At 43.3% G+C, this 27164-nt stretch overlaps 2 protein-coding genes across 6 annotated transcripts in view; one reads left to right on the top strand and one right to left on the bottom strand.

Annotated features, from left to right (window-relative positions):
* SENP1 (SUMO specific peptidase 1) overlaps positions 1-10092 on the bottom strand; it is a 43885-nt gene extending 33793 nt beyond the window's left edge. Inside the window, exons 1-5 of one of the 5 annotated variants that reach the window (XR_009557225.1) lie at positions 10000-10084; positions 9113-9162; positions 7182-7233; positions 5273-5403; positions 3574-3658 (exon numbers count right to left, since the gene is read on the bottom strand). Coding sequence is in view for 4 of the 5 variants with exons in the window: in XM_060272094.1 (XP_060128077.1) it covers positions 3574-3658; positions 5273-5403; positions 7182-7185 (220 nt within the window). In the remaining variant the exon portion in view is untranslated. The other 4 variants (XM_060272094.1, XM_060272095.1, XM_060272093.1 and 1 more) reach the window with 4 other exon arrangements.
* A 2108-nt stretch (positions 10093-12200) lies between these two features.
* Positions 12201-27164, top strand: part of PFKM (phosphofructokinase, muscle) — a 40829-nt gene continuing 25865 nt past the window's right edge. Inside the window, exons 1-2 of the mRNA XM_035099484.2 lie at positions 12201-12353; positions 21906-22004. Coding sequence (XP_034955375.2) covers positions 12227-12353; positions 21906-22004 — 226 coding nt within the window. The 5' untranslated portion in view covers positions 12201-12226. The remainder of the gene's footprint in view (positions 12354-21905; positions 22005-27164) is intronic.

The following is a 27164-nucleotide window of genomic DNA, read 5'->3' as shown; positions in this document are numbered from 1 at the left end:
CTCACGCTGCACGGGAAATGCTTTTTGCCCCTGGGTCCCTTCGTGCTCTTTTCTGGCGCTGAATCAAGGCGGCGACCCCCCTTCCCTTTCTTCCTTCCTCTCTCTCGTTCTTATTCTTTCTTTCCCTCTCCTCCCTTCCTTCTTTATCTCTGTCGTCTCTCCCTCTTTCTTTTTCTCTCCTTCTTTATTCCCTTCCTTCTTTCCTACTCTTCTTTCTCTCCCCTTTCCTTCCTCTCTCCCTCCTGCTCCCTCTTTTCTTTCTTCCTTCCTTCCTTCCTTTCTTCCTTCCGTCCTTCCCATCTTTCTTCCTCTCCTCATTCTTATTCTTTCTTTCCCTACTTCCTTCCTTCTTTCTCCCTTTCCGTCTTCTCTCCCTCTTTCTTTTTCTCTCCTTCTTTATTCCCTTCCTTATTTCCTACTCTTCTTTCTCTCCCCTCTTTCCTTCCTTCCTCTCTCCCTCCCACTCCCTCTTTTCTTCCTTCCTTCCTTCCTTCCTTCCTCCCTCCCCTCCCTCTCCCTCTCCTCAGAAACATAGGATGCTGCTTTATACTTCTGGCCCTTAAACCCTGGAACCAGGAGAGCAGCTCCAGTGAGTCAACCTCAGCCAGTCCCTTTGGTGAAGGGTGGTGGCTCACTGGCAGAACAGCTGTCCTGCATGCAGAAGGACCCCAGCATCTCCAGGTACCAGTAGCTCTGCAAAGCTCCTGCATGAAACCCTAGCGAGCCTCCACCACCCAGTGCAGTTACCAAAAATCATTTTTCAATAAATTGTACAATAATTGTACATTTGAATATCTACTTGCCATTATTCTGACTATGTTTCTGCTTTCAGAGCTAGTTATTACTTACATTATTACAAAAAAAACAGTAATAATTGAATGCAGTGACAATAATTTGATAATAAAGAGTGGACACATAGTCCTACAGATACAACCGGCCCTTTGAGGGTGACCAAACTGCTGATGCGGCCCCCAATGAATTTGAGTTTGACACCCCTGCCCTAGATAGTATCAAGGAACTAAAAAGGCTATAAAAGTTTCAAATGAGATCCCACCAGTAAAACTGCAACAAGCCTGCCTCACTATTTAGCAAGTTAGTTTTTTTAAAAAATGTATTTATTGAAAATTTTCCAACACACACATATAAACACACATACACCATACAAAAGCAAAAATACAAAAAACACAAAAAACAAAAGAAAAAAGAAAAATATCAAAAACAAAATCTCTAATTTAAATCTTAATCAACACCTTTTGGACTCCCTCAACCTCCCCCCCTTGGGTCCCTGTTAGAATATTACTTAAACAGTATTCATTGTAATTTTACTAATCTTACACATTATTTTATCAATTCTTTGTTCTTATTTTCAACCCATCTTTCATATCTTATTGCAATCACCTTTATCTAATATTTCAAATCAAGTATTTCTAATTTCCTTTCTTCATTCTATAACTTTTTCCCTTCTGCCTATAATTTTTATTAACAACAAATCATCATTCTAACATTAACTCTTAAACATTTTCCCACATCCATTATAGCATTGCTCCCCCTCTTCCACCATTCCAGATTTTCCAGAAGCTTACAGCGAAGTCCGTATAACATACCAGTGTAGGGTCGTTTCAATCATCCATCTCTATTCACATTTAAGATCTATTAACCCACTCCCACCCTTTCCCACAGCTTCCACAAAACCCTTTCCTCCCACTTCTGCAGTTTCCCACCTATACCTTTCTGTCTACCTTCCCAGGGGGTGCCCTGTCCTCCCTCTCTCACTGAGAGGACAAGAGCCCTCTCTGGCTCATCCTTGAGGAGATTTTGAATCCAGTCCTTTTTCTGTTCCACATCTCCCACTTGTAGAACATACTGCCATTCTTCTTCTTCCTCCTCTTCCTGTTGTACCAGTTCTTCCTGTGTCATAAAAATGTTCAATGTTGGTGCTTTCTTTATATCCTCCACATCCAATCTTTCAACTTCTATGTCAAATCTTCTTTCCGTGCTGCTTTCTCTGTTCACCTCTCTTGGTTGTTCGTTGTGTTCCCACGACAAAGCGCATTCCCGCAACGCGTTGGTGTACGAATTCAGTCCTTTTCTTATGTCACTCAGCACTGCAAATATTTTTTGCCAAGGCTGATCTTTTCCAGCTGCTAGGTCTGAAGCCATCTTATCTGTTCCAGTCCCGTGGGAAACCCACCAGTCACACTGCAGGAAATGGCGGAGGGTTTATTCTGAAACATTGTAATCCATTTTGTTGCCCGATCTGGTTACTTTGTCCTCAATCAACTCACTTTTAAATATTTGCAATTTCAAGTCCTCAAAATCAATCGCAGGAACCTCCAGAGCCCTGGATCTGGTTTCAAAGGGCTCAAAGTCCAATTGTTAATAAATTAGATACTTCCTTTCTCTTCCCGGCAGGGGATCAATTTACTGTATCACAGTCTCACAATTAGGAGATGTCGACTTCCTTTTTTAACCTCATCCGTGGCCAAATCTTTCAAATTTTTGAACTTTTCTTAAAATCTTTTACTCACGGTTTCCAAATTTGTTTCATTTGTTGCGAAAGAATCCACTGCGTTCTGCCGCCGGCACGAAGCTTCGCTGCTGCGAGGGTAACGATGAAGCTTAAGATGGCCCCCACGACTTCCACCCCGCTCTTCCCGGGGCTCTTCTTGAGCTTACCGGGGAGTAGGGGAGTCGGGATCAGGGCACTGCTAAGCACTTCATCCCCATAAAGCTCAATATGGGGCTCTTTTGGGCAGCCGCGGCGCTTTCACGGCTTTCCCCCCCCCCTCGCAGAGCCGGGTTGTCTCGGAGCTCGAGACAAACCCCGCCGATCGGCGCTTGCAGTAGACCGGAAGTTCCACTATTTAGCAAGTTAGTTGCTCAGGTTGTGGACTGCAGCCTGTTCTTTTAAGAGTACCTGCATGATTTTTGGCAACATAATCCCAATTAACAGGTACTCGGAAGGAGACTACTGGTTAACCCAAGGTTGGTCACCTGGCAGCCCATATTCCAGACTGTATTGAACTATAAACAAAAACATAGTAAAAGGTATTCCCAGGTTTATTCATACATTTCAAAAACAAAAGCTTTTCAGTTTAATATTACGCAGAAAAAACCCACAAATGAACAACCACACCCTAGGCCAACCCCAATCTCTCTCACCACCAAAAGAACACAAGTGAATAAAAGAGAACCTGATGTTGATATCAAACCCCACATATATCAAGTAAAACAAAAACATCGTCACCTAACCCCACCTACCCTCCCACCCCCTACCCACCTTGTTTCCCCTCTTTCTTTCCAATGTCTCAACAAATGAAACTAATTTACAAAAATGATACATGTAAAAATATAAGAGAGAGACACTGCATATACCTTTATGTTCTTAAGGAATATATCAAAAGTTTCAAATGCATTCCTCTATACAGTAGAAGTTTAGACTCGACCATAAACTATAGCAAGGCAGCATGTATAACTTCACCAAAGGAAATTTCACTGCAGTGTTACAATCAGCACATGTTTTAAAAGCTTTTAATTGGTTTCTCAAGTGAACCCAAGTCAGCCTCGCCTTACCTGAATAGTAGCCGAAACTGCAGGAAGTATTTCCAGTCGGACAAGTAAAAGGCCTCTCCAGATGATCAAACTTGTTTGATGAAAACTGCACAAAAGAAGCCATAAAACCAGAATATATTCAAAGGAAGGATCACATCTGGGGAAAGTGTGTGTGTGTGTGTGTGTTTTTATGCGTAACAGAAGGACCGTGCAACTTATTATCATTAGCTACAACAATATAAGTGAAACTAAAACTGAAATACAGTGGACGCTTGGGTTGCAAACATGATCCATGTGGGAGGCACGCTTGCAACCCTCAGCGTTTGCAGTCCGCATCTGCATGTCTGCGCACAAGCAAGTCGCGATTCCATGCTTCTGCGCATGCATAAAGCGTGATTTAGTGCTTCTGCGCATGCACGAGCACCGAAACCTGGAAGTAACCCGTTCTGGTACTTCTGGGTTCAGCACAGAGCGCAACCTGAAGCAGCTGTAACCCGAGGTATGACTGTATACGAAGAATTTTGCAACTTTAAAATATCCTAAAGAAAAATTGTGCAAATGTAAAGAATGGCACATTAGGATACAATGCTGCAGTCAAAGTTTGGAAATGCTGCAGAACTAATCACATACCTTTGGCCAACTAATAATAATGCCTTTTGCTTGTCTTCAGCCTTCCTACATTTAAGCTTAGGGGGATTATGCAGTAGTGAGACTTTATAAACCTCAACATCTTTCTCTACATGAGTTCTTCTTTCTTTCTTTTTGACAAATAATCATAAATAAATAAGAATAAAAATGTGCACCCCACCACTGAGACCCTTCCATTGTAACTATCCAACCTCCCAAAATTTCAATATCTATTGCGATGGTTTGACCCATTTCCATTTGAACAGTACAAATTCTACACCCTCCATATCTCCTAAAAATCATTTATTCTGCATATTCCCTCCATCTCTTTATACCATTTTTCCATTTTATATTCTGCTTGCCCCTTCCACTTCCTAGCTATAATAATTCGTGCAGCTGTCAATAAATTTGTGAGCAAGTCCTTCATAGCCTGTAAACCTTCCACCCCATTGTAAATTGAAAATAATGCTGGACTTTTGGTCAGCTTTAACCCAGTGGTTTCTGTTATCTCCTTAAAAATCTCTACATGACTTCTGCCCTTCCAACCCTCTTGGTAATTATACAGCTGTCTAGTTCTAATTGACAGTAGGAAGTTTTGCTTTATTTTATAGTATGAAATAATAAACCCAGTAGTCCTGAATACAAATTCATCTTTACATACTCATCTTTATTACACCCTGGTGGCATACAAATTTTAATAATAATAACAAGAAACTTGCAGGAGATAAATATCTGAATCTCCATTACAACAGCTGGATATGTCCCCAACTTTATTCTATATGGTATATATTGAAATCAACCAAGTTAGTGGCAAAGCAATCCTAAAAGGGGCCAGCAATCCAAACAACACATTCTGCCAGGGGTATCTTACTGCCCACTTGAGTGGGTATTGGGTTTTCACCACAATGGAACGCCACCCTCATTCCAGCAGCCAGTAGATTGCAACACTTCCAACCAACCAATCAACATTGAGAAGTTGAGATTGCAGCCAAGTGTTATAATTCAAAGAGCAAAAATTAGCCTCGTTACTTTTGGAGCAAAAATACAGTAAAAAAAAATACAGCTAAGAAATAAAAGCAGTTCATTCTCAAACCTTGTTGCCAGACAATGGAAGTTGATCTCCTGAGAGAGCGTTCTGCTGTAGAGGAAGAGTCTTGAACACAGAAGTGTGATTAGCTAGCCCATAGTCTCCAGCCTCCATCTTCATACAATCAGCAGTTTCATCTGAAAGAGAAAAGCTCCTTAGTGTATGATTCTCAGGAGGAAAGAAAGTGTACACAATCCAAGAGAGGTTTTCATTCTGCAAGCTCATGTTAAGCAAACAGGTGGCGTAGCTGGGACTTCTGCAGGAGAAATTCCCTGTGGACTACATACCACTGGAATGACAAATGCCAAAGAAGCAAAAACAAACCCCAAGAAAGGAAAACACCAGAAAGAGACCACACATGAACTTTATTCACACTTGTAACAAGCTTCATACAGAAATCAAGGTAACTTGGCAAACACCTTGAGCAATCATATATACCAGTGGTTCCCAACAGGTGGTCCGGGGACCCCCAGGGGTCCGCAAGATGCTATTAGAATAAAAAAAAAATTAAATATATTTCGTATTATATTTCGTATGATAACAGATTTTTTTGTTTTGGCCGCTTCCTGCATGAGCAGAGTCTAGCGCAAAACTAGAATTAGATAGAGGCAGTAGTTCTGCTGTATGCCGTTAGGTGGCGCTTTACAAACACTACTGTTTTGCAAAGAGGCAGCGCGCGCATTCTACTAACGCTCACCTCCCCAAGATGCTTTGCACGCGTCGGCTTCATTTGTGCGCTACTGCGCAGGTACCCTGTCTTCTCCATTCCCCTCCCTCCTCCCTGGCGTGAGCTGCCTCTTTGCAAAACAGTAGTGTTTGTAAACAAAGCGTTGTTTTTCGCGGAAGCTACAGTTCGCGTAGTTAAAAATGGACCGTTGGTTAAAAAGTGGTTCGTTAAAACGACAAAGGTCTACAGATGAAGAGGAAGAACTGTAAAAAAACGTATAAATATAAAATATAAAAAGACTCTTAATTTGGCTCTCACTTTTTAATTTTAGGATTAGGAATTAATGGGGGTCCTTGTCACAATAGCGGCTCGATGAGGGGTCCTCGAGAAAATTTTGTTGGGAACCCCTGATATATACTATAACAGGGATTGTCAACCTGGTGTCCACAAATTAGGCTTTAACTGGTGCCCCAGACACTTAGGCAGGACTCATAGCTGGCTTCCTATGGTAAGTATAACGTTGTCAGGGATGGCTACCTAATTTTATGGTATGCCACACTCCCAAGGGCACCTATTTTGTGACTGGTGCTACCCACCACTCTCTCAAAATTCAAGGTGTGCCCACTGGTCCAAAAAGGTTAGCAACACCTGTACTACAAACTGTAGCTTTCACATCTCAAAAGGTACAACCTACATTCTTCATAATGCTAAATTTAAGAGAGACAGTAGGTAGCATTTCAATTATGTCCAGATGATAAGCAGCAGCCTCGAGCTACATAAAAATAACCCCTCTCTCACACACAACCTTGCAACAGCTGAAATCTAATAAGCCGTTTTCCAATTGGAGAAAAATGAGTGATCTTCTCCAACTTGCCAGAAACCTCTCACTACCACTGCACCTGCTCATTTACTATTATAGATGGCCAGCATATGTTTGCAGGGAACCAAAAATGCACACATGATGCAGAGCAAGCACATAGGATGTAGAGCAACCCCCTAAGAAGCAAGGTGATATTAAGCATGCCACAGCAAGGTTGAGAAAGCTGCTGGTTACAAAAATAGAGTGAGGCAGATCCTAAAGCTCAAGCAGGAGCATAAACTGGGTAAAATCCTAATGTGTAAATTCAGACTGGGCTGTTAGGTAGGTCTGAAAGTGTCTGAAAAGACATGGAGATTCCATTTGATGTAGGTTTTATAATGATAAAGGGTGCAAGACAAAATGGGCTGGTATAACATGCACAGACTCACCCATTCCTGAACTGCTCACATAACTGACTCATATGATAGAAGTTTCAAGTGCCTGAAAAGAGCAAGATGTATAACATATTAAGGATTTAGAGCAAACCCCATGGAATGTTTGTCTAGTACAAATACCCAGTTTCTTGAGTAAAAAAGTTGGAAAAAGAGTTGTGAAGTCTAGAACAAAGCATTGCAATCACACATTGTATGGAAAAAATATACATACTTTAACAGTGAAAGAGAAATAAAAAGTTTTTAAATATTGCCGTTTCTGCTCTTCAGAAATCAATAATACAATGTTTTAGCTCTTTCATTACCGTGTCTACTCAGAAGTAAGTCCTATTGATTTCAATGGGGTTTATTCTCAAGTAAATGGGATTAATAATGCAGTTTTATTCTAATTAAACAAGGGTGCAGTTGTATTAGTATTATGTTCATTCACAGTGATTTTAAATTCTCGAGAATAATCTTTTGGAGAGTATTCTCAAGAATATTCTCCAAAAGATTATTCTCAAGAATTTAACATCACTAATCATGCATATCACCAACTTGCAAATGTTCATAGCTGCATGTTACTGTTCAGAACCCTTCTCCTCTGACCATTCTGACAAGTCAAAGGCCACAAACTCTTAGATGTACAGTTGAAATACAGCTTTATACTCACTGCATCATTAAGAAACTAAATATTCCACACTATCCTTTTCCACTAACTAAAAGTTGGTAGTGGAACTAGTTTTTCAGGGTGTGGTCACCCAACTAATTGTCCTGTATTACCATGATTTTGCAATTAAGTGAACTACTAAACTCCACTGGAGACAATGTTTCAAAACAATGATACATTATATCAGAGCTTTCCAAACACTGTCTCACGACACGTTAGCGTTGGCTGCAGTGTGTCGCGCAAACATTCCCCAAACTTCTCCTGGGGCTGGAAAGGGGTTGGTTTAACCTCGTTTGCTAGTAAAACTGAATTACTGTGTCACGAAATGATGCATGTCTAAAAAGTGTGTCACCAACATGAAAAGTTTGGAAAGCTCTGCATTATATATATGACTGGGTGTTTTATCTCCTAACCTCTGACTTCCCTCTCCTGTTCTCACTAGGCCATTTTACCACTCTTTAGCTAAGAGAATTATTGCAATTTTGATAAGAGAAATCTAAGTTGAATGTTTTCTTTGAGTCTGTCAATTCCAGTCAAAACAACACAGCCACCAAAGACAGCAAAGGTGGAAATACTGTGTGCAGAGTGAAGACACACCAGATTACTTTTCCTACACTATCATACAGAATTCATTTTTATGTAAATCGCCAAAGGAATTTTGAGGATTATGCAGTACATAAATCCTGCTAAATAAATAAAATGCAGTTAGGTTTCCACAATAGATTCAAGGGACACAGCAACGGTGACTATAAAGTCAAACTTTGTGATGTTCTATTATGCTTTTGTTATTTATTGTTTGTAAGCCTCTTTGTGACTCGTGTGAGTGAAAGGTGTCATAGAGATAAAATAAAATGAAGCATGAAGCGACCCAGGTGGTGATGAGCTGCACCCCTCAACTCTTACCTCAACACTCATATGTTCTCCCTTCCCAACCACCCCGCAGGAAAAAAGCCAAGGTCACTCTCCTGCAGCTTCAGCAGATCTCCTTTACTTTTAGCAGTTGACCTGAAGTGGAAATTCAATTCAAAGGCTCATCACGGCACAATCCAGCAGGTGGGGAGGGAGGGGATGACACCTGTCAAAATCCTTACTTCAGCTTTTAAGTACATACGATAATTCTCCGCACAGATGGGTTACCTCTTGTCAAGCCACACAAATTATATATTATCACCATGATGCATTAAATTTAAATACCACCTTCCATCCGGGCTCCACAGTACAAAAAATGCAAATGTACACAACTGTAATACAGAACATAGCCTTCTCCTTCTCTCCATACCTTGATCCTGCCCAGCGGCCCCAGCGGTCTTCCTCCTTTCCCAGAGATTCCTTAAAGCAAGAGATTTCAGTAAGTCAGTTCAGCTGTCCTCTGAGGGTAGGGGAGAAGTTCGATTCAGAGGGCCTTCTCGGTAGTGGCACCTGCCCTGTGGAACGCCCTCCCATCAGATGTCAAGGAAATAAACAACTACCTGACTTTTAGAAGACATCTGAAGGCACCCCTGTTTAGGGAAACTTTTAATGTTTGATGTTTTGTCGTGTTTTTAAAAATCTTTTGGGAGCCGCCCAGAGGGGCTGGGGAAACCCAGCCAGATGGGCGGGGTATTATTTAAACTGCATTTAAGCGGCTTGCACTTAATTGGGAGCAAGGCCCGTTTGGGCAAGAGCTGGCCTTAACAGTACTTCCAAACAGGCGCACTTTTCGCAGCAGCAGCAAGGACAACCACACCACCACAAGAGCGCCAGCCAGCAGCGAACTCCCCCCCCCCCTTCAAGCCACGTCCGAGGCGAGGTTTAAACAGGGGACTTTCCCGCCCGCCTCTTCGGCCAGCCACGCTTCCCTCTCTCCCAGCTTGCCGGGTTCAAAAGAGAGCGAGGAGAAGGGGGGCGGTCCGTGAGGGAGGCGGACCGGGCCTTAGAGGTCTCGGAAGGGGCGGGAGAGAAAAGGTGGGGGACCCCAACTGGGGGGGGGTAGTAGGGCAGTTGCCATAACTACCAAGCCCAGACTCTTCCACACCCCCCCACCACAGTTTACCGGAAGCGAAGTCAGCGGCCGAGACGGAGGGAGCTGAGGCGAAAGTCTCTTTGTTTCCGCCGCCGCCGCCACCGCCTTCCAAGCGCCCCGGGGCTCTTTCTCTTTCACTCACACACACTCTCTCACTCACTCACTCTCTTTCTTTTTTTCTTTTCTCCTGGATTCGAAGAGGCGGGAACACGTCAAGGCAACCGGAAACGGAAATGCTTCTCCCGGTTTGCTCCCTCTCCCCGCCCCTTTCCGCCCCTCCCACTTCCGGGGAAAAAAAGAAGACGACGACGACGACTCGGCTGTGGAGGAGGAGGAGGAGAGAACGTTGGCTCAGAAGGGGGCGGGGGGAAAGGAACACACCCACGCGCGCGCAGAGTCCTCGGAAGGGAATTGGTAGGAAGGAGGAGGAGGGTTGCGCGTGCGCACGCGGGGGGGGGGGAATTGCCAGTAGTTTAACACAAAAGAGGTTGCATGCATGTGCGTGCGGGGTGGGTAGGTGGGTGTATATGCACTGTACAGTATATATTTGGAAGAACGTATGTAAGCATGAATGCGTGTATATGTATATATTTGCAAGTATGTGTGTATAGAGTTACAAGTATGTAAGCATGCATGCGTGTGTATGTATGTCAGGCATCCCCAAACTTCGGCCCTCCAGATGTTTTGGACTATAATTCCCATCATCCCTGACCACTGGTCCTCTTAGCTAGGGATCATGGGAATTGTAGGCTAAAACATCTGGAGGGCTGCAGTTTGGGGATGCCTGATGTATGTAAATATTTGCAAGTATGTATTCATATGCATGGGATGCGGGTGGCGCTGTGGGTTAAACCACAGAGCCTAGGGCTTGCGGATCAGAAGGTTGGTGGTTCAAATCCCTGAGATGGGGTGAGTTCCCGTTACTCGGTCCCAGCTCCTACCGACCTAGCAGTTCGAAAGCACGTCAAAGTGCAAGTAGATAAATAGGTACCGCTCTGGCAGGAAGGTAAACGGCATTTCCGTGTGCTGCTCTGGTTCGCCAGAAGCGGCTTTGTCATGCTGGCCACATGACCTGGAAGCTGTACGCCGGCTCCCTCGGCCAATAACGCGAGATGAGCGCTGCAACCCCAGAGTTGGTCACAACTGGACCTAATGATCAGATATCCCTTTACCTTTACGCATGTGTGCGTCTGTATTGTATCAATGCACTTCTGATTGTAGCTTGTGGTTCTGCTCCAGAATAACAGTGGGTTTTCTGAGACTTTTTTTTAGGGGGGAGCATCTGAATAGATGTGTGCTGGATGTTGGGGGAGGGGCTGGGTCATTTTCCAAGGGCTGGTGGTGTTTTTCATCATAGTTGAAAACTGGTACTCACAACTTTCTGGGTAGAATAGATTTTTGCAAGCAAGACATGAAAAAAAGCAGTAAGACGTTACCCTGTTGCATCTTTTACTCAGGCTTGCAAATCATGTGTTCTGCCACAGAATTATGGGCGCTTCCCCAAGGAATATCTTCCCTTTTGAAAGTCCTGCCCTAGGATTCCTAGGTACCTAGGAGTAAACTCTATTATTCAACATGCTTTTCAGTGTCTAAGATTGATCTGCATACCTGTTGGGCAGAAAGTAATGATACAGTGTTGTTGTTTTTTTACAATGCTGAGTGAGCCATTTAAAACAGGATGTGAATTTGTCAGAGCATTTATTATGGCATGTGTGTGTTCAGGAGGGGGGGGGTTAGAGAAGGAGAGAAAACTTCTCAGTGAAGCTTTCCTTGTATGTGGTTTGAGGAGAACGAGGTTGCTGTCCCAGAGTTTCACAATTTTTCATATAAGGCCCTGCCAGTAAGGAAGATATTCTCCATGATACACATGCATTCAACCTTCTCCTTGACATGTCATCATCATCATCATATAGCTACCGGTAGTTGGGTATTGTCCTTTTTGGGATTCTTCACGGGGGCGAGGGCAGGTTTTTCTATCATCAAGACCAAGTTATGCTGTATTGCTGAGGTTAGAACTATACTGCAGATTAATTTTATTTCTCCTTGGTGCAAGTTTTGGCTCACCGTGCTTACAGACCTTGAACTCATATTTTTATCCCTTATATAAATTCATTGCAGTATGTTGGGGAGCCTGTTAATTCTATTATGTGCAGCCACAGCAACATGTCAAAAACACATTCCTGATGTAAAAGAAGTAATCTTGAAAGGGTGAATCCGAAGCTGTCTCTTTAAAGTAGCTTACAGTTGCAAGACAACATGACTGGGACATTTTCAATGAAAGGTCATGGCTTTAATATCTACCAATAAGGGTGAGGAACGGCAGAGGCAGCTGTCTAGAGGCCTAACACAGCGTCTATAAATATCACACAGGAAAGCACACATGTTCTGGTTATGTGGGCTCCCCTGGACCTCTCTGTCGTAGGGTCCAGTCTCTTCATTTCAGTGTCACTTACCTTTGCAGCTGTTATCTTCTTCTTTACCTTCTACTCATTCTCTGAAGAAAAAGAAGAGCAACCAGGTTAGTGTAGATTCATGTTCTAGATTTTTATTTTTAATTTGCCTCCTAAAACATCTTAGGACTTTAGACCACAAATAGAATCTTACCGCTCGGTGGAAGAGCCATGGCTGGTTCAAATCTCTGTTTAGTCAAGAAGAATACTGTGTGGCCTGGTGCCTTTTGTTTCTGCCTATATCTACTTCACACTCCAGGAAGAGCTTGATAGAAGTTTATATATATGTATCCTAGGCTAGTGCATGAGGAAATCTTAAATATAAAAGTTCACAGCCAGACCTTTCATATTTCCAGAGTGATATTTCCTGAGTTTTCCAGAGTGGATAAAAAGCGTCACAGTCTGCCCATTAGTTGATGCTTGAGATTGTAGCTTGCTTTGTAAAAGTGTGCAGGAGAACGCTGTCCTGGCAAGTTTTATGAATGTAAAATGGGAGGGTAAGGTAGTAGTGCAAGCAATTGCCTCTTTGTTTCCTTTGCGATTCCCCTACCCTGCTTGTTTTTAAAATTCAGAGATGGATCTCTGTTGCTGTGTCTTAGCAAATGCCTTGGTAGCAGTATGAGCTAATTCAAGCAGGGATACAGCGCCAGGCTTGTGGGTAGAACCAATCTTTCTATAAAACACACACACACACACACACACACACGCATGGTAAAGAGATAGCATGCAGACATCAGTTGACAATTTATTCACTACACACACAAAAAGAAAAAAATTCAAAGCTTGCACGTGGTTTCCTCTTGTTCTTTGGACCAAGATTGTCAGCTCATCAGTCTTCCTAGAATAGTTCCAAAAACTCTGCCTCCCAAGCTGAAACCATGATCCTTCCCCAGTCTTCACTGGAGAATGCAAAGGAGTTAGATTCAATTTTAAGTGAAACTTAATGTTTCAAGTAGGCTGTGCAAGAGATGCTTGCACATTCAGTTCTCATTCAGAGGTTGACATCTCCAGGGGTTCTGAGTTAGCTCTTTAAGTCATGGTTCAGTAGCAACTGACCCATTCTTTGTTTGTAGGGTGGGGAGACTTTTTCATCCCAAAGACCACTTCTTTCCTCGTGGGCAACTTTTAGGGGTCCACATGGCAGCAAAAGGCAAAAACAGGAAGCACAACAAATGTAAATTTCACATTTGTACACAAGGCCAGTTTCAACACACCATCCCCCAACCAGGCCAGCAAGAAGCGTCAGAATTCAAGGAAAACTTTGCAGCCAGACAAAAAACGTTCAAGGAGGGTGCAAAGTATGGCTAGGCTAGGCCTCTACAGAATCCCAAGGGCTACATTCCCCACTCCTGCTCTACTTTTACTCTAGTGTCGTTGGACCTTCTTCCTTCCCATTGCCATTGATGAGATTCCATGGACTGGATCAGACCACTGTTCCATCTAGCCCAGCGTTGTAACAGTGGTTCTGATTGGCACTTCCAGGTGACCTCCCAAGGTCTGAATTTGGAATTCTTAATACATTTTTTATTATAAAAAAAATCACTGATCAACATTATTATTATAATTATACAGTGGTGCCTCGCTAGACGAATTTAATTTGTTCTGTGAGTTAATTCGTTTTGCGAAAAATTCGTCTAGCAAATCCCATAGGAATGCATTGATTTTTTTAATTATTTTTTTGCCCATAGGAACGCATTAATTGAATTTCAATGCATTCCTATGGGAAACCGCGATTCGCTAGACGAATTTTTCACAAAACAAATTCGTCTTGCGAGGCAACCTCTGCTCAAAAAATCTCTTCGTTAAGCAACAAATTCGTCTTACAGGGCATTCGTCTAGCGAGGCACCACTGTAATGGATTTGATATCCCACTTTATCACTACCCGAAGGAGTCTCAAAGTGGCTAACATTCTCCTTTCCCTTCCTCCCCCACAACAAACACTCTGTGAGGTGAGTGGGGCTGAGAGACTTCAGAGAAGTGTGACTAGTCCAAGGTCACCCAGCAGCTGCATGTGGAGGAGCGGAGACAGGAACCCGGTTCCCCAGAATAGGAATCTACCGCTCTTAACCACTACACCACACTGGCTCTCCTTACCAAGCTAGAAAGAACTTAACTGCCGGGGTAGAAGACCTGTCGCCTTCCTGACTTTGTTGAACTCTCAGTTCCCATCAACCCCAACCAACATGGTCAATGGTCAGGGCTGATGGGAGTTGTGGTCCAGCAACACCTGAAGGGCCAACACCTGAGTGCCCACCCCTGCACTCTCCACGGATGACCCCAAATCCCAAGAAACCAGCCATTCTACATAAATGCATGCCCTTTGGTTTAAGGATTAGGAGGTATGAACAGGTGAGTTGTGATTGGCAGGTGGTGCCTGCTATGGAAGAGAGGTTTTTCCATGCTTGTCACTAAACCAGAGTTTCCCAAACTTTGGTCTCCCCTTGTTTTTGGACTACAACTCCCATCATGGCCTGCCAGCAGGACCCAGTGGTCAGGGATGATGGAAATTGTGGTCCAAAAACAGGTGGAGACCCAAGTTTGGAAAACGCCGCACTAAATGAAAGTTCAAAGTCGCTATGCATTTGGATTGGGCATGCTTTGCCATACACTAAGCAAGAGATTCTCCTTGCTCTAGACTAGCCACACTTCACCAGTTTGCCTTAGTGATGGGTTCATGAGAGTAAGTGTTACTGAACAGAAATGCCAGGTCGCACTTGGCACAGGGTATTACAGCTAGCAGATTCTGTATTCGTGGTTGCACTCTGCCTGTCAGCTTCCAGAGCTTTAGAGGGATAATCTACAAAGCCACCGACTTATGCTCTTGTAATCCCAGGAAGGAATTGATAAGATGATACTGAATTAAGAAAATGCTAGAGGAGGAAGCTAGCAGCTCTGGCAAGATGAACCATATTTCCTGTTTGAAGAAGCCTTTAAAAGTCCACAGAACAGTAACCCCTTTCTCTCCCACACACCCTAGTTTGCCTGTCTGCAGATGCCTATTTACATTAATAATAATGGTGCATTAAAGTTTGGGGTGAGAGGGAAGAAACAAACTCTCCAGTTTATGAAACTTCCTTTACAGGGTAATCTTACGGCCAGGTGAATGTCAATTTACAAACCTGCTTCAAAAGTTCTGTCAACAAGGACAACCCCTCGATTACAGCCAAAACATCTTTCCCTTCAGTCACTTTGCATTTAACTGTAATAGAACCCTGTATAAATAATGCGGACTTCTTTTTAAAGTGCTGATTTATTTACAAGATTACATCCCTCTCACTCATGCTTTCAGGGACAGTCCCATCTCATCTGTGTTGCATCCTGTATGTCCATCAATACTTGGAACAGATTTTGCTAGTGCAAGAGGACTTCCCTTTCCTCTCCTCCAGCCCCCCCCCAATGTTCTCCAAAGAGTTGGGGAGACCCCCTGGAACAGATTTCAGGGGGCTGCAAGAAGAAAGGAAGGATCATTCCAATTTGTGCAATATTTGATATCCTCTAAGTTTAAGAAGATGTCATGCTACCCGTCTTTTTCTTGAAAAAGCCATCTGCTGAGATCAGTATTTTGCAAATGTTTAATACCAGGGGGGCACCGTTTTTCTCCCCACCCACCTGCATTTAAAATTGGAGTCACATTTTATTCTTATGCTGAAGTAGGTATACAGTGGTACCTTGGTAGTCGAATGGCTTGGCTCCCGAACAAATTGGCTCCTGAACGTCGCAACACCGGAACTGAGTGTTTTGCTTGTGAACGTTTTTTGGAACCCAAATGTCCGACGCGGCTCCTGCGGCTTCCGACTGAGTGCAGGAAACTCCTGCAGCCAATCGGAAGCCGCACCTTGGTTTTTGAACCATTTCGGGAGTGGGGCGGACTCCTGGAACAGATTAAATTCAAGAACCAAGGTACCACTGTATCCATTTCAGTGTAAGAATTTAAAAAAATTAATTTCCCCAGAGCAATAGGAAATTGTCTTCCTTGCAAGTGCATTGAGCTAATATCACTTAGTATCTCACACTCAGTAAAGCTCAGGGTTTGGAATGAGCTTTTCTGGGCAATGCTGCTTCTTAGGATTCCTTTGCACTTGGGAGCTGTAGCACTGGCGGTATTGAGAAATCCCAGTGCAAATTTACTTCTTCCCTTAAGGTGATGGTATTCTCCATACATTGACAGAATGAAAGGCTGATCAATGTGCCAAGGGCCTTCTCTGTTTTGACCGAGAATGTTTTGAGTGCAATACAAACCCTCTTATGATGCACTAGTGCACCTTGCAACACAATTTCAGAAAAACAAGCCTAGATTTTCATCCTTTGGTTCAATGAAGCTGCTAGTCCTACAACAGGAAATCCGAAAGCTCGATTTGCACTGCATCCAGAAGGTGGCAGCAATGTTTCTTCATTTTAATTTGTGACCAGAGGGGTTTCAACTGAATGGGCACCGTTGCCCTCCTGTATTTATAATTTGGTTTCTCCAAACATATACTGTACCTAGATTGTCATAATTTCCTAGGCCATAGTGCAAGGTGGCAGCGTTAGGAGAAGCAGGTCTATTGGGCTTTTTGCCGGCAAACACAAAATTAAATATTGGAATACTATCGACTGGAGAGAGGCAGAGGTCATTGTACCCTTAGCCATGTACAGAGTACCGTAATTCTTTTTATTTCCAAAGATTTTTATTGATTTTATAAATACATATAGTAAAACAATAAACAGATAACACTCCACACGATACAATGCAAACACAACAAAAACACACATACAACAAGATATCTTTCTACCTTTATAAATTCTTATTCTTTTCTTTACCATTTTAGGGTGACTTCCTCAAGTCCCCCCTATATGTGCTTCATTGTTATTAATCTTTAGCAACTTCTAACGCATAACTATAAATCATATTGCAAATCTCCTTAATATAATTTCTACTTATTCACACTTTAAAAATCTTATCTTCATATTGTCTTTAAATCCTTAACTTAACTTCTTATATTACAGCCTATAACTACTTCCAAATCTATATTCAAATTTCAAATATTACAGTATTTCTTTAGGTATTCTTTAAATTTCTTCCAATCTTTTTCCACCGTCTCTTCTCCCTGGTCGCAGAGTCTCCCGGTCAGTTCAGCCAGCTCCATATGGTCCATCATTTTCATCTGCCATTCTTCAACCGTTGGTATTTCTTGTATCTTCCAATTCTTCACTATCAAAATTCTCGCTGCTGTTGTGGCATACAAAAAGAAAGTAACATCTTTTGGGGGAATTTCTTTTCCAACTGCCCAATAAGAAGGCTTCTGGTTTCTTAATAAATGTGTTTTTCAACACCTTCTTTAATTCATTATAAATCTTTTCCCAGAAGTCTTTTACTATGGGGCAAGTCCACCACATGTGGTAAAAAGTTCCTTCTACAGCTTTACATTTCCAGCATTTATTATCATATGTATGATATATTCTTGCTAGTTTAACTGGTGTTAAATACCACCTATACATCATTTTCATAACATTTTCTTTCAAAACATTACATGCTGTAAACTCACACACACACACACACACACAATTTTTCCCAATCCTCCATCATAATACATGTACAGAGTAATCCAGGTTAAATTCCAAATGCAAACCAATAAGTTTCCTCTAGGTAACAGTGTAAGTGTGAAAACAGCCAATCTTCATTATTTTAAAACCTTAATTTCACCATAATAAGGTAAGAAAAGAGTAACACAAGTTAACTGCAAGTGTTATTTCATCTAACAATTCAGTTATGTTTGATTTGTTAGAAACAAATAATCATAACTACAATTTTTCACATGCCCTTCACCCTAAGGTCCCAGGGCAGGTTACAACAATTCTTCTGAACATCAGCAAATGGTTTATTGGAGAGAATCTCCCCGAACCCTGTACAGTATTAGTTTGCTCTATTTGCAAACAGCAACAGAGAAGGAAGAGTTGGTGTTGCCTTACTTTTACAAAATAAGAGGCAGGGAATTTGGAATTGGAGGGTTAGTGTAGGAGTATAGGGGTAGAGAGAACTCTGCAAAATGGAAGAAGAAAAATCCCCATATTATCATAACACTCTCTTTTTAGCCTCCGCTCTTGTAGCAGGCATTGCCTTTATCATTTATGCTGCAACCATGCGAGCTAGAAATTTTGAGCCATGCAATTTAGGAGCTTACCAGATGCACTAGAGGCCAAATTCTGGCTCATGGTAAGCTAGTGTCCTACATAATAAAAATGGAGAGTGCAAGTGAGCCCGCTCTTGCTCTGTGTCTTTACACTGAGGATAGATTTGGCTTTCTAAGTGAGATGTTTTCATCCGGGTCAATGGCTCCCAAGCTGTAATGCAGAGCATACTAGTTAACATGGTGTGCTCAGAACGAGCATTGCACGTGGAAGCCTTTGGCCCAGTCTCTTCTCAAACAATAAGTCATCAGCCTAGTGGTTGCGACCTGGAAAGCAAGGCGTGTTGGTTTCCTAGCAATGTCACTGTGAACCTTCCATGCCAGGTGCCCCTCGAGTTAAGTGGGAAAGGTACCAACTGCAATCATGGAGTGGTCGTTTTTAGACACAGCATCTTTATTTGGGATGTGCTAGGTAATAAAACTCAAATAGGACTGAGGCACGCAGTTGCTACATGCCGCCTGCATTCCCCTTTTTCTGTTAAAGTAAATACATTTAAGCAATGCATCCTGGGAGATGCAAATGGGCACTATCCCTGCCACACTGTGAGCGTGGGGAGGAATCGTACCAGGAAAGTACAGAATACCAGTTCCACTACAAGGTAAGCTCTGCTGCTAGGAGGCTTTGCTTAACTTTTGTTTTTGAAGATGTGCAGAGGCAAACTCGCAAAGCCACTGAAAGCTCAGCTGTACCAGCCATCTGCAGACATTTCTTCTTCATTAATTTGTATCTCACTGTTAGGGCAAAATTCTGGGTGCCAGAATGCTCAGCCACCCAGCTCATCAGGCAAGGGCCTGTGGTCGTTGCGGAGTATAAAAGGAAGGAGTCCAGCCATGATCCGGAGCAAGCAGCAAGGTTTCTTACTGTGCAGCAGGTTCAATGCCAGACTGAACACCGTGAACAGGGCTGCAAGAACTTTTAAAAGTTCCCACCACCATCCCATAATGCACATCGAAAGCATCATACATACATCACTTGTGACAGGGTAAAACGTCAGAAAAGGGGAAGGTGCAAGGGGCATTAGCATACAGGTAAACAGGAGGTACACAGGATTAACATAAGGTAACAATGCGCGATGTCCCAGGACATTGATAAGCAAGTACCAGTAAGTATCTGGGAGGGGATCCTTGAGTACCCGGCAGGGGAAAACAATGGGTTCAGGTGTGTGTATTGCCTCTGGCTTCGGAGGGTCGGGAATGGCAGGAGATGGTACCTGTATGGATTATGGATATGCAGAGGAGCACCACCCTGGCTACGTGACCTCTTGCTTAAAGGATTATGGCTGTTCCCTGCATCCCTGAGAGCCCTTGGCCAGAGTCGCAAAAGGGGGTTTCATTTAGAAATACAGATACGCGGTATTCATTCATAAAGAAATATGGTTACATAGAGTCTCAGGCAACAGAGAAAGGGTAGGAAAGGGAGCCTTTATTACTCAGGGCTTGATCTTGAGGGGTTCGTGTTGGTGCGATACTACCGTAGAGTGGTGTTGTAGGATCAGACGGGTCCCCTTGAGGGCATTTGTGCCAATCTTGATTCCCAAATGAAGCCTCGTTTGGGTGCCCCCCCTATAAAATTCCCTAACACTCACCTTTCCATACAGCTTCCATTTCCCGAACATGCAGAAGAAGATGTTTTCCAGAAAGTTAAAATACCTGTAAAATATGCCCATCTGTATATTGCTGTAAAAATAAAGAATCTCTGAGCTCCTTATTCTTGGGGTAGTTATATTAAAAGGGGGAGGTGCATGTTGTCAGATTGCATGAGTACATATTTCTACATAAACACATGGAAGATTTTAATTTGGGTTGGTTTCTTAATTCTTATTATTTTCTAATTTTAAAAATCAAGATGAAACAAGGCCTCTGATTCAGGTCTGACCCTTTCCTTAGGCAGAGTGAAGCAATCACTTCAGGTGGCTGATGTGAAGGCCAGGCCAAGAGAGGATGGGTATGTCTGTGCCACACAGATTGCCCTTCAACAAGCCCTCAATTTGTGGTGGCTAGGGGACACTGCCGGTGTTTGTGTAAGATTGAACTCATTCTTACATGGAATGAAGGAGGGTTCTTCACCTCAAACTGCAAAATGTCTGAAATTACAATTCTATAAATCACAAATAAACAGTGCTGGTTTTTAAGTATTCCCAACCGAATCATTTAACTTAGCTTTTGAAATATTCATGTAAATAAATAGCTTTGTGATGAGTTGGCTCCTTTGCAGTCTGTGCATTCATTCCTGCACAAAGTTCATTATCTGGTGCCCAGATCCAAAGAGCTTGCAAATTCTTCAAAGAAGTTAAGTGTAGGGAACAAGAAGGAATAATTCCTCATTGTATGATTTCATAATAACCTGCTTATTGATCCCAAAGTAATGGAGGGCATCTATTTGTGAGCATGACAGAAATCATTTTTCAATGCCAGTGCTCTGTAAATGAGTTTGACCTAGATGCACATTCATTTCCCTGCATGGTTCATCTGTATTTGTAAAGCTGTCGCTGTTCAACTTTGGTTTTCCAAAGCCTGTTTGGAAAAGACATAGGATGATATTCAACCAAATTTCACTGAGATCCATTGAAGTGAATGGGTCCCTCAGTCATGTTCAGTCATTTCAGTGAGTGTACTCATGAGTAAAACCTAATTGAATACCACTCATAATTTCAAACCACCACCCTCCAGAACAGTTTTTATTTAATCTTTTGGTGAAACTTGATTGTAAGGTTGCTGTACTTGGATTTCCAAAGTACTTCATTCTGCTGTGTCCCTATTTTCCTAGTGTCCCTATTTTCCAGGGACAGTCCCGAAATTACAGAAGCCATCCTGGTTTCTGATTTGATCCCGGAATGCCCCACTTTTCCTTAAGATGTCCCTATTTTCATCGGAGAAATATTGGAGACTATGATGTTTCAGGCCTACATAAATCCAATTGTGTTCAATGGGGCTTACTCCCAGGTAAATGTTTTGAGGATTGCCACCTGGAGGTTGTAGTCAATGAACTCTTATTTAAAGTAGACCCGTTAAAATCAATGGACTTAAGTTAGTCCTGGTCATTAATGTCAGTGGGTCTGCTCCAAGTCAAAGTTAAGTAGAATACAACTCAAGAGCCTCTTTAAAAAATCTTACCTATATTCTCTCCCAACTTTGAAGCCACCAAAAGCCCACAACACAGTAGTTGGTACCTGAAACCTGACATTTCTGCTGTCCATTGGTACTCATGACAGCTGGCCATGTGCCCTTTAGGATTAGCTGTGGCTGACACTGCATCGAAGATCATTTACAGGCTGACATTTCCACTTGTCATTTATTGGAGAGTAGGCAGGGTGTCAACTTTGAAAGGCAACGGCAGAGGGCTACGAGGAGCACTCCGGACCCGGCTGTGGCTCCTGTGGCAGGACAAGAAGGCACCGAAGACCAAGGGCGTTTCCCCCATCTTTAAGAAACTCTTCTTGTTGACTTTCCAGCCCGGAGAATGTCGCAAAAAGCGGTCAAACATGAGCACGCCGACACAATGGGGATTGGCAAGGCCATCGCTGTGTTGACATCTGGAGGAGATGCCCAGGGTAAGTGAACAGGTTGCTGGTGTGTGTGTGTGTGTGTGTTGGGGGTCTCCCTTTGTGGCCTGGAGCGAATGGCAAAAAAGCAAATAGGCAGAAGTCACCACTTTTTAGCATCCAGATTTTCCCTAAACTTGGTAAGATGACTCAAGTGGAACTGATCTTGGTTGCAAATTGTAACAGGTAAATTTGTCTTTCCTCCATCCATAGCTGCCAAGTTATCCCTTTTTTACAGGGATTTTCCCTTATGCTGAATAGGCTTCCTCGCGGGAAAAGGGAAAACTTGGCAGCTATGCCTCCATCCCGCCCTGCTTTGTGAGTTTTGAGAAGCATCTAACCATTGTTGGAAGCTGAATGCTGGGCTGGGTAGACTTTTGGTTTTTGTCCAGTAAGGAGCAGTTCTTTTCTATACTGTCTCCCCTACTTTGACTTTCCCCTCCCATGCTGTCTCCAGCCTCAGTAGTTCTCTGCCTTCTTGCTGGATGCCTTTTTTCTCTTTGATATTATTTGTATTGCTTTTTTTAAAAAAGAGCCTTGAAAGCAATTTGTGGCTCATCAACCACAGTTTGCCCACCTACCACCCCCATCTTGCAAGCATCCTTAGCAAAATGAGCACTCATATAATCTACCCTCAGGTGTATTGAACCATCATTTCTCTGCTGTTCCTCCTATACTCTTACAAAGTCTGCAGTTCACTGCATCTCTTCCTGGTCTGGATTTGCCTATATCTATGTCTGTTGATTAATTTGGGGTGGGGGCACTGTGGTGTGAACAAATGCAATGAAATGCTTAAAAAAAATTCCCTCCAAAATATTTTTATTAGTTTTCAATACAGCAAAATACAGGTGCTTTTCTCAAACATGTTGACTTGTCAAGTTCTTAAGCAGATGATTCCTTATTTTCCTTATTCTGACCTTGAGATACACACACACAGCTCTGTTTTGTTTATCTGCACTCATATATCTTCTCTTGGTGTCCAAGTCCCGTCTTAGTTTCAAGATGGATTTTTTTTTTGGAAACGCATACATGCTGTTGACGGCATTGCAAGTGAACATATCACTTGGCTGAGTATTATAAATAGAAAAAAGGCCATTCCTGCCTCCAGGGACTTGCAATTTCATTTAATATTGTATTTTAAAATTGCTGTACCCTTATGGTGAAGGGTGGGTAAGAAATGGAAATACTACTGCTACTAATATATAAGGGTATATTATTATTATTATTATTATTATTAAATTTCTATACCACCCTATACCTGAAGGTCTCGAAGCAGTTCACATAAAATATCATTACATAAAATCAAAACAAAACCAACAACCCAATAAAAAAACCCCCAAAGAGCTAGCATTTTTAAAAAGGGTATAGGATGTAGATTAGGCATCCCCAAACTTCGGCCCTCCAGATGTTTTGGCCCACAACTCCCATGATCCCTAGCTAACAGGACCAGTGGTCAGGTATGATGGGAATTGTAGTCCCAAAACATCTGGAGGGCCAAGTTTGGGGATGCCTGATATAAATCAAGTCAGGCAATGGCCTGATTGAAAAGGAACGTTTTTGCCTGGTGCCTAAAGGTGTGAAGGCACCAGGCGAACTTCCCTGGGGAGAGCATTCCGCAGACGGGGAGCCACTGCAGAGAAGACCCGTTCTCGTGTTGCCACCCTCCAGACCTCTCAAGGAGGAGGCCCACGAAGATGGGCCTCGGAAGATGATCTCAGGGTCCTCTGGGTAGGTTCATATTGGAAGAGCCAGTCCTTGAGGTATTGTGGTCCTGAGCCATTTAAGGCTTTATAGGTCAAAACCAGCACTTTGAATTGGGCCAGGAAACTAATCCGTAGCCAGTGTAGTTGGACCAGGATTGGTATAATATGCTCAAACTGTCTTGCTCCGGTGAGCAGCCTGGTTGCTGAATTCTGCACCAGCTGAAATTTCCGAACTGTATTATATATATATATCTGGGTATAAGGCGGTATATAAATTCAATTAATAATAATGATAATAATAATAATAATAATAATAATAATAATAATAATAATAATAATACAGTCATACCTTGTGTTGCGTTCCGCTCTTCTTACGGACTTTCAGCTTACGGCATCCCAAAATGGATTAAGTCTGCAACTAGAGGTACCACTGTAATAATAATAATAATAATAATAATAATAATAATAATAATAATAATAATGTGAGAATGGGGGAGCTAACAGGGGAGGAAAGGGAAATAAATGAAAGGCTTACAAGGAAGAAATACTTTGGGTGGGGTTCACCTGAAGAACCCGGTCAGTGGACAGGTACACGAGGATTTTGGGGCCCCTTATGTGCTCCCTGAAACTGACTCTCCTGACCCCAACCCCAGAACAGTGCATGGAGAGATGTTGTTCCATCTGGCAAGCTAGAATACTGGTACAGGAAAAAGATTTATTGGAGCACCATGTTGAATTCCACGCACTGTTACTAAATCACTCAGTGTGACCCAGGCTAGGACTTACTCTCATACTACTTTGTGATGCCATTCTGTTGTGACTTTGTTGTGGTGGTGGAAGAGCTACTACTAATAAGCAAGAAGCAGCAGTGTGTGTGTGTGTCATACATACTTTTACTGCTGCTGTTGATCTGATGTGATAACTTGAGAGGCTTTTTGCAAAATGTCTTGTCACAATCACATGGCCTGGCAACATGACTTCACAAGGGCTACACTACATCACAAACCCACTGCCCATGGATGCAGCAGTTAAGTATGTATGGTTGTGGACAGGAGTGCAATATGGGGAAGAAACCTAATCCTTGGCTGGTTTACTGGAAATCCCAACTATGGACGTACGTACCTATATTACAACTTTACTGGTGGATATTCTCCGCAGTTGTGTTGCTTTATGAAGGGCTGTTGCAGTCTAGACCAGGCATCCCCAAACTGTGGCCCTCCAGATATTTTGGCCTACAACTCCCATGATCCCTAGCTAAGAGGACCCAGTGGTCAGGGATGATGGGAATTGTAGTCCAAAACATCTGGAGGGCCGAAGTTTGGGGATGCCTGGTCTAGACAGATGCCAAACAATAACTTCTGATGTAACCCAGAGGTACAGCTTAACGTCTAACACATTAAAGCATGGACACATCTAGCTTCAAATGATAGGTGACAAAATGACTAGTTTGGCGCTGGTATCTGAGACAAATCTTCTCACATTTGCCCTGTAGATAGGCCATACTTGGTTAATGGACACACACAAAAAAAACTTTGAGAAGTCGTAGTCTTCTGGTGGTAAGAAATGGTGGCCAATGTGGTGCCTTCCAGATGTTGCTGGACTACAACTCCCATCATCCCTGACCATTGGCTGTGCTGGTTGGGGCTGATGTGAATCAACAGCATGTGAAGGGGCACCCTTATAGGCTGCTCTTCCCTTAAGGCAGGAGTCGGCAAGGCTTACCGGGCATGGGTCAGATCACTCCCGCGGAGATCCTCCGTAGGCCGGACCAGCGCAGCGTGACACTGGAAATTGCGTCTGCGCATTTCCGCGGCGCTGGAAATCGCTTCTGCGCATGCCCAGACGCTGAAAAATGTGCCTGCGCAGATGCAATTTCTGGCATCTGGGCATGCGCAGAAGCAATTTTTGGAGCTGTGGAAGCGAGTGCTTGCGTGGCGCTGTGCTGGTTTAGCGCTGAGCATGGGACTAGCTGAGCAGGCAGCTCAGTTTGGGGGTGGCTCGTGGGCCGGTTAAACAGCCTCCGTGGGGCGCTTCCAGCCCATGGGCCTTAGGTTGCTGACCCCTGCCTTAAGGTATATGTGGAAGCAGAGCCCAACAAGGCTGCAAGAACTATGTGAAAGAGGTGATGGCTTTAAGGAAGGCTAAAGGGATGTATTTAATGGAAGGATGTTTCTGGCTCACTCCTGCATCCATTCTCAGGCTGCACAGCTGATGTGGTAGCATTATGCAGCCTTTCAATATTCGTGGACTCATTTATCATAACCCATCAGTCCCAGCCAGCATGGCCAATGATCAGGGAAGATGGGAGTTGGAGTCCAACAACATCTGGAGGGCCATAGAGTGCCTGGAGGCGGTTGGAGGATGGATGGCGGCTAACAGATTGAGGTTGAATCCTGACAATACAGAAGTACTGTTTGTGGGGGACAGGAGGTGGGCAGGTGTGGAGGACTCCCTGGTCCTGAATGGGGTAACTGTGCCCCTGAAGGACCAGGTGCGCAGCCTGGGAATCATTCTGGACTCACAGCTGTCCATGGAGGCGCAGGTCAATTCTGTGTCCAGTGCAGCTGTCTATCAGCTCCATCTGGTACGCAGACTGAGACCCTACCTGCCCGCAGACTGTCTCACCAGAGTGGTGCATGCTCTGGTTATCTCCCGCTTGGACTACTGCAATGCGCTCTACATGAGGCTACCTTTGAAGGTGACCCGGAAACTACAACTAATCCAGAATGCGGCAGCTAGACTGGTGACTGGGAGCGGCCGCCGAGACCACATAACACTGGTCTTGAAAGATCTACATTGGCTCCCAGTACGTTTCCGAGCACAGTTCAAAGTGTTGGTGCTGACCTTTAAAGCCCTAAATGGCCTCGGTCCAGTATACCTGAAGGAGCGTCTCCACCCCCATCGTTCTGCTGGACACTGAGGTCCAGTACCGAGGGCCTTCTGACGGTTCCCTTGTTGCGAGAAGCCAAGTTGCAGGGAACCAGGCAGAGGGCCTTCTCGGTGGTGGCGCCTGCCCTGTGGAATGCCCTCTCATCAGATGTCAAAGAGAAAAACAGCTACCAGATTTTTAGAAGACATCTGAAGGCAGCCCTGTTTAGGGAGGCTTTTAATGTTTAATTGTTTTATTTCATTTTTCTGTTGTAAGCCGCCCAGAGTGGCTGGGGAAACCCAGCCAGATGGGTGGGGTATAAATAATATATTATTATTATTATTATTATTATTATTATTATTATTATTATTATATATACCTGGAGGGCAGCACTAGAGCCAAAAATGGATGGGTCCATTTCCACTCGCCATTTCCAGATAGGGGGAACCCAGTGCTGCATGAAATTAGGTCAACGGTTGCCTGCAAGTTATCCACTACTGCACAGTGCAGGGCCCTTCCTTTTTGTCCTTCAGATGATGGGGAGCCTAGGAGATTTCTGACTCAATAAATGCTTGGTGTGTTGTCTCCTAGGGTGAA

Source organism: Zootoca vivipara, chromosome 2 (genome assembly GCF_963506605.1).
Source record: "Zootoca vivipara chromosome 2, rZooViv1.1, whole genome shotgun sequence".
Lineage (NCBI taxonomy): Eukaryota > Metazoa > Chordata > Lepidosauria > Squamata > Lacertidae > Zootoca > Zootoca vivipara.
The sequence above is the reverse complement of the archived record's forward strand: the minus strand, read 5'-3'. Positions and strand labels throughout refer to the sequence as shown.